Source organism: Rhea americana, unplaced genomic scaffold (assembly GCF_003343005.1).
Source record: "Rhea americana isolate MKP2758 unplaced genomic scaffold, rheAme1 scaffold_16, whole genome shotgun sequence".
NCBI lineage: Eukaryota > Metazoa > Chordata > Aves > Rheiformes > Rheidae > Rhea > Rhea americana.
In genome coordinates this window covers 5,703,409-5,718,248 of record NW_028185705.1, presented here as the reverse complement: position 1 = coordinate 5,718,248, position 14,840 = coordinate 5,703,409, and the positions used below count along the sequence as shown (strand labels likewise).

Sequence of the window (14,840 nt, the reverse complement as noted above, 5' to 3'; positions counted from 1 at the left end):
GGCTCTTGTGTTGACATCTCATTACCTCAACTGTCCTTTTTGGATGTGACCTCTGTTGTATGACAATTGCATCCTACAGGGGGAAAAATAACTAGGAACAAAAGATGTTTAACAAAAGAATTTTTTTAAAAAAAAGTTGTAATGGAAGCTGACTATTCTGTGTGCTGTGAGGTGATGGATAATCATGTCTGTCTAATATTTTGTTTAGAGAATGGCAGTGGTCTCTGCAATGTCCTGGGTCCTGTATTTGTGGATAAGTGCCTGTGCAATGCTGCTCTGTCAGGGGTCCCTCCATCACACTTTCCAGCAGCATCACCTGCACAGACCAGGTAGGACTGAGATCAGCTGTGGGATGCCATAAGATTGCAGGCACTCTGCCCRTGCTCATGTCTGTCTTGATAAATGATTGAATAATCGTAAAATCCATTTTATCATTTAACTTTTATGAGTTGTTTGCCTTGATACTGCAGAGTGTCTTTTCCAGACAGCCTAAACGTGTTGTGCTTTGCCAAGCTGATGTTGAGGTATTCATCTTTTTACATTGTCTTCTAACAACTTTCCAATGTGGGAATCCCATTTGAAACAACAGCTTAATTTCTTTCTCTGTCTTTATTTCTATCTCCTCATTCTCCTCCTTTATTACAGTAGTGAATGGAAGTAGAGCTTGGAAGGATGTTGTTACAATATAGTTTTGGGTACTTTGTTTGCTGTATCTAACCCAAATTGGATGTTGGTTACTTCAAATACTATTAGCCAAAATCCACTCAGCCATTAGTGTTTACTGTAGTGTAAATGAGAGATACAGTTATTTTAGGATGTTCAAGTTTACTCCTGAAAACCAATGAAGTTGCAGGAGTGTAACGCAGAGGAGAACTTGGGCCTGTCTTTCAATGGAGGTAAATGTGTGTAAGGCCAGAATTAGTCCCACAGATTTGGAAAACTTTACTCATTTTGACTATGGTGATCCACAGAGACTGTACGCTAATATTTTTACTACTCCTGTGCTTTTCTTAGTAGCAACTGATCACGTTAAGTTTTCAACTCTTAATTACATTTTGGAGCATATGTGCCATGTTAAAAATTGAGGACTTGGCATAGTCTAACACAGTATTATCAACTAGTTAAAATTAGACAGGGCAAGTGTTTYACTTTGTAAATGCTGATTCAAAGAAAGGAGGGAGAAGTCTTAAGAGCTTTGGAAAGGAAAGATGGGAAATGTTGAACTGTAATGATGCGTTGTCTAATATGTGGTAATTAATGCTTTATGGTTTTTAATCTAATGGAATTACCATCAAAGGTAGATGGTAATTGAACTGTAAGTGTTCTACAATCTAATGATTAAAAGTTTTTTTTCCCAACTATTTTTCCTTGTCCAAAAGTTGCATGTATTGGCATCTTCTTGCTTTCTTGTAAAAAGCATGCATAATGTAGAGCACTAGACCTAAATCTTTGATAGACCAACTCTAGGTGGTTGTGTTAGTGCATTAGATTAATAATGATATTGTCTTTGCTAGCTGGCATTGGAAGCTTAAGAGTATTTGAAATTTGAGTGATGGTCATATTTGGGAACTGCAAGGAAATGAACAAAATACTTATAACAATACAGTTGTGAGTAATGCTGCTGGTAATCTGAGTCTGTCCTCAGTGAAGGAAATAAAACCCAGCTCAGCTAAACAGATAGGTAAAAGGAAAATGTAATCCTTCTGTGTAAAATCAGTTGAAACAAGTGACATTATGAGGAAAAAAAGTGCTGGGCAGATCCAGAGCTCTGTAACATTTGCCTAAGCGTGAAAAATCGCCTCTTTTATGAAGCAAGAACAGCAAGACACTGGATGCATAGTAAGTGTTGGGGAAATGTGAAAAATGACAAAATCTTTCACTCAGAGATGTGATACAGATAGAGTGAAGGTTTTACGGCTGCCTCATCACCTATTTAGAAACAGCCAGGCTTTTCCTCTTGCGAGCCTTTCCCCGGCAGCTTCTGCGCGCCCTACGTGAGTAAGATTGATGGTGTTCTGATCGCGGGCAGCCAATTTCAGTCTCCCAAGAAATAATCCACTACACTGACAGATGAGTGGAATTTGACATGATGTTCACCTCGGATTCAGATTGTGCTGCGCCTGGGAAGTACCAGCTCGTGAGTGTCCTTTAGGGAAACTGTTCAGGATCTTGGACAGTTTCTGCTGTCACAACAGAAAATCAAGACAGCGTTTTAAGGCCATGAATTTGCAGTCTGCTAACCAAATGCAAAAAGGTTGTATGTAAAAGGGATGGAAATATGTTAACCAGCAAACTGAGTGATTTTAATGTATTCAACTGCAGTCCCTGAGCACACCCTATTTTTCATATTTATAATATTAGGAATGCGTCATTTACTTTTAGTTAGTCACTGTGTAAGTAAGATTAAAATGTTCAGGCAAATAAAAGTGAATAAAAATGGCTCATCTGCATCCAGTGCATAATCTCAGTAATTTAATATTTGGTATATGAAGTTTCAACTTATTGAATCATGGCAAATATAGCTGTAATCAATAGCATGCTCAGCATACCTTTTCTTTCAGTTCGTGATCTTCCATAGATAATGAGATGCTTTGAAATAAGAGAGGTTCTGAACAGTTCAGCTCCAGCATGGGGCAACTTTTGTATAAGATAATTAAAAAGGCAGATTCCAAACTGTTTTGTGCTTCTTCTACTTGATGAATGCAAGAGTGCCACTAAGCACAAAAAAGTGCAAGTAGAAAAAACACTACATCCCCATTTAGTGGATTTAGCATAATAAACTTGAACCGAGCTCAGTGGATTAACACAGTGAATATACCCATATATCGGTTAATCCAATTTTGAAACACTAGAAATCAGGGGCAGTGTTTGAGAAGGTTAGTTTATCATTAAAGTAGATTTCTGATGGTTTTTTTTTCCCTGAAACTTTCTTAAGCGTAAGTGTCTGAGTAGGTTGAAATAGATTTTTATGTACTGTATCTGCAAACACATGAGTTTAAAGCTTCCTTTCAGTGTAGTATATGATATAGATATGATTCAGTACTTTATTCCGTTAGACTTCTTAGCAGAAGGTACAAACCCAAAAACAAATGAGATGAACCATCTTGTGTGACAGCATTTGTAAGTGACTGTAGCTTTATTTTCTGTGAAATGTTGGTAGAAGGGCACAGATAGTAAGGGCATAGCAAATATTCTTTAAATATAAAATAGATTATGCTATATTATTTGCACCTCTTCATGCATTATTATTTCTTACCTCATTAACATAAAGGTTTAAATGCTTGCTATTAAATACTTAATATTGGTGAATGTTTCGTTTAAATGTGATAGGTGAGGTAGGCAGGGTAGATTTTTGTGCTCCTCAAGTTGGAGCCAGAGGAGATGACCTTACTTGCTTTGGTGTAAGGTAGCAGARCACCACTGCAGTAATCCTCCTTGGGTAATACATATGCTTTTCTGCAGTTCCTTATATGAATGCATTTCATTTCCATGAAAATTTGTTAGGCAAAAGATATATGAAAGCACTCACAGGAAATAATTCTATGTGGAAACAGATCTTTTTTTTAAAAAAAAAAAAAAAAAAAAGAAAAGAAAAAGAAAAAACCATGTCATTTCTGTATGATTTAGTAAGAAACAGCAGTAATGAGGAGAACTCCGTGTTGGCCATTTTAAGCTGTAACATGCAGTTGTAGAGCTATTGAATTGGCCTGAGGATTAGAGTAGACAGGCTGTGATTTGCAGTTAGCCAAGTGCCTGTGATAGCCTGTTGATCATCTGATTGACAGAATTGACTCCTTCCTAGAGGCAGGAAGTAGAGGCTGGCGTTTGGCAGGACAGTAAGATATTAACAAATCAAAGTGCTGTCTCAGAGGGTTCAAGTCTAATAATAAAAGAAAACCAACAACAGTGAACCCCTCAATCTTACAATTCTTGGCAAATCTTTCACCATTCCAGTCTGTAAATGCGACCTGTGTTGCAGGCGGTGAGAACCATCAGCTTCCACTGAGTTGCAGTGGACAACAAACTAGTCACATGTGGCTTAAAGTACACTGGAGTTGCCTGTAAGTCTATGCAAAATGATCAGCTAAGGATGCCATGTCACTCTTCTGTGGCAGTTACATACACTGTGGAGATGTAGGGCAGATTAAAAAAAGAAAGTATACCTACTATAGCAATGTTGGCTTTTGCAAGTATGTTATTTTAAAAATAGGTCTATTCAGACTAAGAAATCATGGTTTGAATCAAGAGTGCAATCATTCACACATCCACTGAATACCAAGTGTTACGTATTTACCTTTACTGTGAGTAGTGTGTGAGTAGTTAATCGTGTGCCAATTAAAAAGTGRCTCTTTCTCCTCACAGTTTGGAGAGAAATTGGTGTCAAAGCAATTCCGTACAAACTAACTATTGACATCAAACTAAAAGTGCTCTGAGTTTATTTCTTAGAAGACAGACAGCATTTTACAGCAACTTGAGTCTATGGCTGTGAGCAAAAAACTTAGTTCTGATCTTGGCCTTCCCACTAAGTTTTCTAGCCTTGGGGGAAATGGCATATTTTCACATTTCAAAAGACCTACCATTTTCATGTGCCCCAAATTTGTGGCTATTCAGTTCAGGACAGTCTGGGAGGAATGCTGGTCTGAATCTTAATTCCTCAGTAAAGTGTAAATAAAATAGTTTCTTCTATACTTGGCAGAGCAATGGAAATTTGGAGGATTAATCAAATGGGATTTTTGCTCTTGGTATTGATAAAAGCAAATCAAGGACAAGGCAGCTGATGTATGAATGTATATCACTTTGGTGACTGGTGAAGGTAATATCCTGTGTGAGTGCAAGCTGTTCCCCTCATACAATATCCAGAGTACCACGCAGCAGCGTAGCCTGTGTCTAGTCGATCAGGTCAGGGACGTGAAAGCTGGTGACTAGTGTTTCTTGCTGTKTTAATTAAAATGAACAAATTGGAAGAGGTGCAGGACCTAATTCAGATCTTGTTTACGCCAGTAGAGACAGAGCGCCRTGAATATGTCCCAGTTTGTTCAAGATCAGGAAAGTCTGCTCAACTTGATTTCCAGCAAGCGACTGAGAAATGCCATCTGTCTTTGATACCTGTTATTGATACCAAATCTGTGTTCTGGCCTCCACAGTCTGTCTTTCAAAATGTGAAATTGTCAACTCCTGAGTAAAGAGATTCGGGCTGGAGGTATTTGCTGTATTTCTGGGCCCAAACAAAGCYATTTGAATGTAGGAGGACAAATGTATTTGTACATGTTCGGTGTATGCAGGGAACTGATGCGTTGAAATCGCTGCTTGGATTCCTGGCAGCGCGGCGGTGCTGAACTGCCTCCTGCGTTGGGGACTCGCCTGCTTGCAGTGGTAGCTTCTACAGAAGCGTTGTACCCGGTGATACTTTGAAGAAGTAAACCTCCGGAGGAGAAACAACGTGGCAATAGGGTATGTTTGCAGCCAGAGAAATTAGCCTTGCTTTTCTGGGGTGAGCAAGCCCTTTCTTTACAAGAGAGMCGGGGTGTAATAGAGTGGAAGAAGGATGTGTTACTCCCAAGGAGTAATGAATGTTTGAGGGAGGGTAAAAGCTCAGTTACTCACCTGAGAAAGGGCTCATAGCTCTGTTGCAGGTGGAAGAAAGCTGTCGCTGGTCATGCTGCTGGATGTGATGCCTTGTTACTTCTGATGCAGTCAGACGAGGTGAGCAGGGGAGAGCAGGTGTTGCAGCTCGATGGACCGTGAAGAGCGCGGTGGCTGAGGTGCGCGGTGGGGCACCAAGTGGCCTGCCGCACAGAATGCCGCTCTGCGGGTACTGCTGGAAGTGTTTCTATGTGTCCCTTGCCACGCACCTTCTGCGGAAGAGCAGCACCAAAGTGCTATCRCGAGAGAAAGGCAGTGCTGCTTGCCTGTGCAGGGGGCTTTGGCAGAATCTGTGCTCTGGCTCGGTCCCCCCCCCGAGTCCTTCCTCCCTGCTACATGCCTTCTCCCTGCATGTGCTCCCTAGGTCCAGTCTGCAGGTAGCTGCAGAGGCAAGAGCAAAGCGTGTCCCCTTTGCAAGGCATCCCGGGGGGATGYAGAGCAAAAAGCGCCTCTCCGCGCGAGAGTTCAGCGCGGAGAGCCATGGTCCTTGCAGATGCCTTCCCCTCCCGTGCCTCCATCTCCAAGTGCAGCCCTGGGGCCTCCGTGAGTCATGAGTGCCTTCCAGTGTACTTGGCTATTTGTAGCTTGTTGTCGGGGTTTTAAAGGCTGTGAGAATTCATACTGTGATGGTTTAGCCCTAAGGAGAACTTGACACCTACAAATATAAGCCCCAAAGGCAATACCCATTGTTCTGAACTGAAGTATTTCTGCTGATAACATCAAAAACCTGCTTTAGTGATTAGCCTATTTAAAATATAAGAGTCTTGAACTTAAAAAGCAATATACAAGTGCATTTCCTCATAAGGTAGGTGTGTTTTCTCCCATTAGKTTTCATTTTTTTTATCCTTTCCCTCCTATAATCTTTGTATTTCCTTTTGAATGCTTTCTTTTCCATTCTGCTGTGAAATCAACCTTTGCTGTGAGCAAGATTTATTTTCCTGATGGGATTCGGCATTTCTGCTATTTCCAGATGCTCTGTACAGAACAGTTTTCTCCAGCTAAACTTATTCGAGCCCTGACACAGGGCTGGATATCTTGTTTCATTGTGCTCTGGGCAGGGACCACTAGGACTGTAGCACAGTTGGAATCTAAATTTATTAGTCTGTCAGTGATGCACAGTGGGGAATTGGGAGTGTAAATTAAGCAGAATGAGGTTACAAAGCCCCCTGTATGTGCCTGTGACTCATATTTCTATGCTCTATTTAGAGGATTGTTACTTGTCTCCCTCTCTCGCTGACTGTACCCCTTAGCCTTCCCCCTTTCCTTCGCATTGGGTTAACAAAGCAGTCCTGCTCTCTTTGGAAGTCAGTTACCTTCAGTGACAGCAGATGCAGGATCAGGCTTTTAGCTATGGTCTTATAATCAATACTTGTATTGTAGTAGTCTATTACAATTCTTCTTTTACTTTGAAAAAAACAGCTTAGGAAAGTGAATTGATGACAGAAATTGAGGAGCTAAGGAATCAGATTTTTTTGAATGATGTTAATAAATCCAGGGTTTCAGAATCCAGTCCTAAATACTTGCTTGGCATGATCAAAGCACCTGCCACTTCAGTGGAAGTCACACACCAGCTCCTGATCCTGACATCTGTTAGCATTAAATGCTCTTTTATGGCTCAGTCCTAAAAAGTACTGGACAGCTCTGGCATGACTTGCGGTCTGGGCAAAAGGGGCTGTATTCTTCTTCCATGGCCTGGAGCTCACTTCCTTAGTGATTCCTTGAAAATATCTAAGTGAAGAGCAACATGAGGTCCATCTCTTATCGAAGATGGCAGAATTCCCTCCTGCTGTGGTGTCCTCATTGTGGGGCCTTGCCTTTGAGCTACACATAATCYGAGACATGACTGCTCTACACCAGCAGCTCCCACTGACAGTCATGTCTGCCCTTCTAAAAATGTGTGTGACTGTTTCTTTTACGAGCTGTGAGTTTATTTGTATATCATACACTACCTATCACTGAATGAACAGGCAATTAAAGAGCAGCTTAACTGAGGATCCTCGTCTCTTCATTAGGAATGCTGAAGGTTCAGGTCATAATGYGCAAGATCCAAAATATGCAAGATCCAAAGCTCCTGTTGGATTAGTAATCWAGTTCTCTGCAGATTACAAAAATCTGGATCAAAAGCCTTCAAATCCACTGAACAAAATAAGGGAAAACAGCTTCTGTATCCTCTTAGATCTGAAATCATCTGTGATCATACATGTCAGTTTATTAGAAAGTAGGGAACTTGGTGTTGTAGTTTCTTATCTTCTGAATGAAGTGTACAGCCAACAGACTGTATAGATGAGCCTGAGTCTAGGCTCAAAACTTAACTGCACACACTGATTAAAATTTTATTATCTTAGGTGTCCTCGTTAATGCTCTTCAAAAAAGCAGTTAAATATTTCTGGCAACCAAAGCTTTAGTGTAGTTTTACTGTATTGTAAAGGATTTATTAATTATAATCTGTTCTTGCAGGGTCTATTTATACTTGATCGTGACATTAGTTGGTTGCCAAAACAAACTAGAGTTAATTGTGTTTAATTAAGTAGTTGAGAGCAAGCAAGTATAGTACATCTGTAAAATCAGTTTCATTGATTTATGTTTATTTTTTTTAAAAGAACCTGGATAAATGAAGGGAACTTATTGCTTAGCACCTTTTTCCCTGCATGCCACATGATAAGTAATACAGTTGTGGCTTTGTTAAACAGATTCAAGGATGAAAAAGCAAGTCTTTTATATTTTCTTACATAAACCTATTAATAATTAAATGCTTACATTCTGAAATCATTCTGAGTTTAAATAAACATCAAATGATGCAATAAGATCAATTTTACTTGATACTAACAATAAAGTAGGGTTCAGCACAATGTATTTGGGAGAAAATGCTGTAAAATATGACTGAATAGTGGGGGGGATTTTAATGCATATAAAATCAGTTAACTTCAGTCTTCTGGGGAGTGCCTTCAGGTATGTCCATCAGTCTATTACACTTACTGCCACTAAACTGAGCGGAGAGTTGAGGCCCTAATGCTTTCTGGAAGAATGTTTCTCAGGTTGTAATGTCTGTCTGTCCTTTAAGRAAAAGATATGTAGTTTGTTATTTTTATACATTCCTTGTTTGTGCCTTTATAATCCTTACAAGGATTTTCACCAGTGTAAGATTTGTTATCTCAGCAGCTGCCTAAAACTAGTCATCTTTTTAAAAAGGATAAATCCTGCCTGAAAGCATGTATTCATATATGCCAGCAGCTGCCTCTTTCCAAAGAAGGCCTTACGTGCCCTTCTAATTCATAGCAGCTCTTGTTCCAGTTTGCAGCAGCGCTGGATTTAAAGGTGGTCTGCTGTTGCCTTTTTTTTTTTCTCCCTCCCACCACTGCCACAAACCAGCTTTCTTGCAAGCTGGTGTAATACCAGGTATGGTCCTTGCCTACAAATCTTGCCTTCTTTATATCTGTAAGTTATCAGGGTGACAGTAAGACTTCTGTTCTGTTATGAGTAGCATTAACTTAAGTTCTTAGTTTCTTCAATGGGATGTTGTAGAATTTAGATGGCACTACTGTGCATTAAAATGAAAACCCAACAGATGAGTTGAAGATGTTGGAGATCTTTGAAAGAGTTTGTAATTGGTTTCAGAGTGCCAGGGTAGGATCTGACAAAGAATGATTATGTCTAAGCCAACTCGCACATCTGCAGTATAATTATTCCTGTAGTAATAGCATATTTTGAGTAAAATGCAAAAATGCAGCTTTTCCCAGGTTATTAAAAACTGGCTCTCCATGGAGAAAATGATGAATTTTCAACCATGAAGTCAGCTGCCCAGGTGGTGTTCCTTAACCTTGTTTGGAGTTTTCTCCAACAAATAGATGAACCCTTTTGTTCTAGTCTAGCTTCTCTTGGTATTTCTATTATCTCTTTCTAGTTGGCAGGCAAGGAAATCAGATGTGCATCAAATGAAACAATTTGTCATGAATTAGTACATGCAAATGCCTTGATGACAGCAGTAGACAAAGGCCTGCAAGTGTCTGAAAGCTAAGTTCGGGAGAAAATTAATGAGGCCAGAGTACCATTGACAGCAGTCTCCAAATGAAGTTTATTCAACCCATAAAAGCAAGGTGATGCTGTTCTCGTTCTTCCCTTAGAATAAGACCTCAATATAAAGGAAAAATGGAAAAGGCTTCAGGGTAATGTGCAGTGACCTCTGCTAAGAGAGGGTCCATTTAAGCTCTGTGCTTTCATGGGCAATAATACGTCAGGGCTCTTCTGCTCTAGATTAAAACACATCTGTACATATGGCAGAAGAGGAGGAKGAGACCCACAGTTAGGCAGGAACAGAGATGACTGTTCAGTGTGCATATCCCTGTTTGTCACAGAATGCTGGGGTCTGATGAAATGCCAAGTTAGGATATTTAAATGAATCATGCAGAGGTGGAATTATATCTTACAACCAAGACACTGAGGAAATGTTTTACATTTTCCTTACCTCCAAAGACAGAATTAGGTAATTGTTTAATGCTTATCTCCTACTGTTGGTAAGACACTGCATTGAACCAGTTGACAGTAATTATTAGGTATTTATCTCATGCTCTGCCCTGTTCTGTTTGTTGTTCCACTTTCTTTATTAGCTTGGTGAGGCTCGAAGTCTTGAGTCCTAAAAGATTACAGCAGGCGCCACTGAGCTCCATGCTCGAAGGACGGCATAAGGCAGAGCAGGGCACAGTTGTGGAAGGGCTGATGGACGTTGCATATGCTGTGTATCTTAGCACATTATATATCTGCTCCCTCCAGACCCCCAACCATCCTTAGGAGAGTGCCRGACATGGGGACTGTGAGCTTGGTGGAAGCTCCACAATGTAGCCAAATTACCCGGTATTTTCTGTGGGCTTTTACCATATTTCAATTTTTTTATAAACCCTTGTGCTTATATAATTTCTAAATCTGTAGTCTTTGAATCAGTTTCCTGTATTTTCTCTTGCATCTGATAGCATCCACTTTTCCAAAGTCTCTTCAAGCCTCCTCCTCTTAGTCAGTGCACCTTGATGCAGTGTTTGTGAGCAACAAAATACTGCTTGATTCATCCAAACTGGAATAGCACCCACATTTTTATGAATAAATAGTTCCAAACATTGCTGCCTGGAAAAATCGAAATGGAGCAGTTTGATCAAAAGGTGTGACATACTGAAACACACTTTCTGTTTTCTCATATTGACACTATATTTTGTTAAAATGTTTCCTAATGCTAAACTGAAGAAAACATGAATTATAGCCTTTCTCACTAATAGGAAAATTTATTTCTGTTATTCCAAGTTTTCCAACAGGAAAAACTTAAGTTTTGTGCGTGTGTGTATGCCTGACTCTACAGCAGACAGTATACAAGGCAATATGCTATCATTATTTGTGTTTCTCCTATACTTTGATTTCATGTATTTGTACTGAAACCAGACCTTCATCCTTTACATCACCCAAATTTTCCTCTGTCTTTATCCATGGCATCAAAACACCATGTTGAGGACTTTATACCACAGAAATAAATGTGCTGGTCAGGCCAGGTGGAGCAAGCTCGGGAAAGCAACTCTTGACTGAGCAGGATCAGTTTTGAAAATGGACAAATGCTGACAACAAGAATAGGCACAAATTAAAGGGAGGTGGATTTTGGCTTTCGGTGTGAATTGTTTGACAGTTTTATTAGTAAGATGGTTCCTTGGAGTTTTAGACTGTGTTTGAATCGGCTTTGAGTTGACTGTTGCTGCRTGGTGTTTTGTGATAATGTGCTTTCTATGAGCAACGTGGCCTCTGGCACTGGCTCTATCTTTCTTCCAAGACTTGTGTTACCTAAGTCACTCCTGAGTCATGTTGTGTGCCAAATTCAATCTCCCTTCAAAATTTTTCCCTAAATACCTACTTATTAATCCTGAGACCTTTTGTGCTTTTGGTATTTGCACGGGTGTTTTTGTACTTTTATCTATTTAAATGGGAATGACTGGTTACAAATAGAGGAAGCTATTGGTTTAATGAAACACTTTGAGATTTTGGGGGGATTTGTTCTGACCCAATATGGAATGAAACGGGGATCTAGCCTGGTCTAACTTTAGAGGAACTAACCCTGCTTTGRTGGAGATGACCTCCAGAAGCCCTTTTCAACCCAAATGGTTCTGCAATTTTGATCTTTCAGAATCTCTGAAAAAAACACTATCAGAAAGGCAGAGCAAGCAAGATGCCTCAGTCTTCAGATTCCAGTTTAACAGCATGTTTAGGCACTTGCCAGGGATATGGCAAATTCCAGTTCATCTGCTTGTTCTTATGAAAGTTGAATTATTTGCTTTTATTCTTATATTTTTTTGATTTCTAATCTACAGAAGGAATAGGTGGGATCTATATAGATAGAAACAACCACAAAGTAGCATGTAACTTACACTGAAGTTCATCTGGTRAGATTTGTATGTCTTTAGTATGCTGCTGTCTGCATCTGATGGACTTGTCCTCTTTAGAAGGTCAGAAGAGATTATCTCTTAGTCCTGGCAGCATCTGTGAAGTAAACTCTGTTAGTGGGAGTGCATATAGACTTTAAAATGCAACCCACTTTCAAATGTAAATGTAGTAAAATCTCTTTCTTCATGTAGTACATGTGCATTGAATGTTTTAATACCTAAAGTTTTGGAAGTCCTACCTTGAGCTGTGTTCTCTGTGGTTTTAAAAAGGGCTGTAATGTCAAGAGTTCACATCAGGACCAACTGAGGAAATAAAACTCATTTATGCCATTGTCAGGAGGGAATTAATCAGTGTTCTGAGAGCAGTACATAAATCTCTAGAACATCAATATTTGCTGTAACAGTCGCATAGTTTTGCAGGACACCCAGGCAAAACCTGCCTTTTGTGGGTTTTGGTTTGTTTGTTTTTTGTTGTTGTTGTTCCCTCCCCTCCCACCCCTCTCACCCCATATGCCTCACTGAGGGACWGTGGGTCCTGCAGATGCAGAACAGAAGGTAGTGCGTTGTGTTCCTTAATCTAAGTGATACTGATCCTGGTGGCTGGCGAGGAGTCTGTCCTCTCCTACCTGCCTAGGCTGAGTGTCCCCATTGCTCCATCCTGGGCATGGTCTGGCATGCAGGTATAAGCATCGCTGAGCTGGGCAGCAGGTCGCGGAGGCTCTTGGCTCACCCTTCTCATGAATCAAGTGCTTTAGCGTAAACCAACTTCAGGGTGGTTAAGCTCTAATCTGTCAGGCTGCCCCCGTCATGAAGTGTAAGACTTMACATTCATGTACTGTTGCTCCATTGGTAAGTGAGTGATTTTTTTTTTAGTGAATTTTGTTCCTGTGTCCATAGGCTCATGTGAATCTGAGACTCRGCAGACACAGGCAGTGCAGTGTTTGTTTCAAATCTGGAACTCTCAACTTTTTGCTTAATTACTTCCTTTGAGAAAGTTAGGCTTTTTCTTTTTGGACGAAAAGGCATACATTTTAAAYATGCTTCTCACTTGAAAGCTACACTTCCCACCAGAGTTTTGTGATGCTCCCAATGTTTCACAGACAGCGTAACACTGATTCTGCATAACTCAAAGAGCACATTTGAGTAATGTGTCTGACTTGCATATCTGCTATCTCAATAAGCTTGCAGGCCAACTACAGTAGCATAAAAACTTGTTGCAGGATATTGAATTTTTTCCCTATTTAAAAAAATAACTGCTTTGCTTGTCACGATTGATCTCCTGATTAATTCTAAAGACATGAATTGCTTTAGGCCTGGAAGACAGGTCCCCAAAGAGGGCTGCACCCTGAAGGCTTCTGCCTGGAAGATCACTTGTGATTGTTTTGTTTGGCCTGGTCAAAGGAGGGTGTTGGGACCTGCTGGTGGGTCTGGGACTCTGTTASGGTCCTGCATGGCCTTCCCCACTAATGGTCCTTTTTGGCTGCTGCTGTTGGGTTTTTGAGCCTCCTGCTGAGGCTTTGCTTCTCACCTGCTGGGACCTAGGAAACTAGTGCCTTAAAGATGGCAAAAGAGCTTCTACATTATTTACCWTTTCCTGGGCAACACAAGCCAGTGGTTATGAAGCTATTTACCAACACTGTCATATCTTCTGGCAAGACTTCATACTGTTGTGAAGGTATAGCAGGAGTCCTTTGTCCCAGCTTATATCAGGGACCACYTGGGCAGATGGAGGATCATGGCAAGGGATCATTTCCCACAGGCTGATCTGCATCCTTTACACCTGTGATGAAGGCAGCTGGGCTTCATCTCTGTCCATTGCTTGGATCGCAGRGGGTATCGAGGCCTCTCTTAGGCCTTGAGAATCAAACTAGGTGTTCCTCTCATATGTATTGCTGAATTACTGTAAAAATTGCTATTTTAAGCTCTTGTGGTTATGTGCTTTTATGCATTTGAGGAATTGTAGCAGACTTTCTTTCCTAGTGTGACAGTTGATTGGATTTTTTCATAGGCTGGAGGGATACACAGGGTAGTGCTCTACACTTTGCGTAGCAGCATTTYTTTTACTGTGTGACTACAGCAGTGTAAATTGAATTTTTTGTATTTGACAGCCAAAGCAAGATATCAAGTGTTGCTTCAGTGCAATATTTACATCTTGAAATTAGTTTAAAACAATTTAATTGTTTTTCTGCTAAACTGAAAAAGAAAACAACCTGAAACAATTTATTTCTAAGCAGTACTTCCTCCTCTAGACTTCTAACTTAATCGAGCCGTTTCCTTGTTTCTCTTTCAGTGCTTAGAAATAAAACAAATAAGAGGGCAATCAAAAGCTGCTTAAAGTACTCTGATTTTATGCTGCTTTCTGCCRTAGTGGCTGGCCTGTCATCTCCTCTCTCTCTCTCAATAGTACAGAGATGCTTTCTTGGCCATTCAGTGAGTGCCCCAGAGAGTGGGAAAGCAAGACTAACAAACTGATGTTTTTGGTGATACTGAGGTATTTACCTGCCTCCTTAGTCACTTCAAAATCTTTTCCTCTAATGAGGCAATTTTCCTGTTCAAGGTGATATAATTATCCATGTCGGAGGACCAATATGTGTTCCTTAAGTAAACAGCTGCAGTGGTTATTTTGCTGTCCTTGAAATGCAGACTGGCTTGTCTCACCTTGTTTTTGAGAGAGAGAGAGGATGCTTCTAGGATTTTTTTGACTGAAGCTTAGCATTAGAAACGTGCTGCTTTTGCTAAGTGATAGTATCTACTTTTGTCATTTTTATGTGAACTCAGCTGTGCTTTGCA

The 14,840-nt window shown here is 40.3% G+C and overlaps 1 protein-coding gene across 2 annotated transcripts in view; it reads left to right on the top strand.

Annotated features, from left to right (window-relative positions):
• Positions 1–211: 211 nt before the first annotated feature.
• Positions 212–14,840, top strand: part of TAFA1 (TAFA chemokine like family member 1) — a 219,958-nt gene continuing 205,329 nt past the window's right edge. Inside the window, exon 1 of one of the 2 annotated variants that reach the window (XM_085299998.1) lies at positions 212–329. In XM_085299998.1, the coding sequence (XP_085156124.1) occupies positions 212–329 (118 nt within the window). Of the gene's footprint in view, positions 348–14,840 lie in introns of both variants that reach the window. The other variant, XM_085299999.1, reaches the window with a different exon arrangement.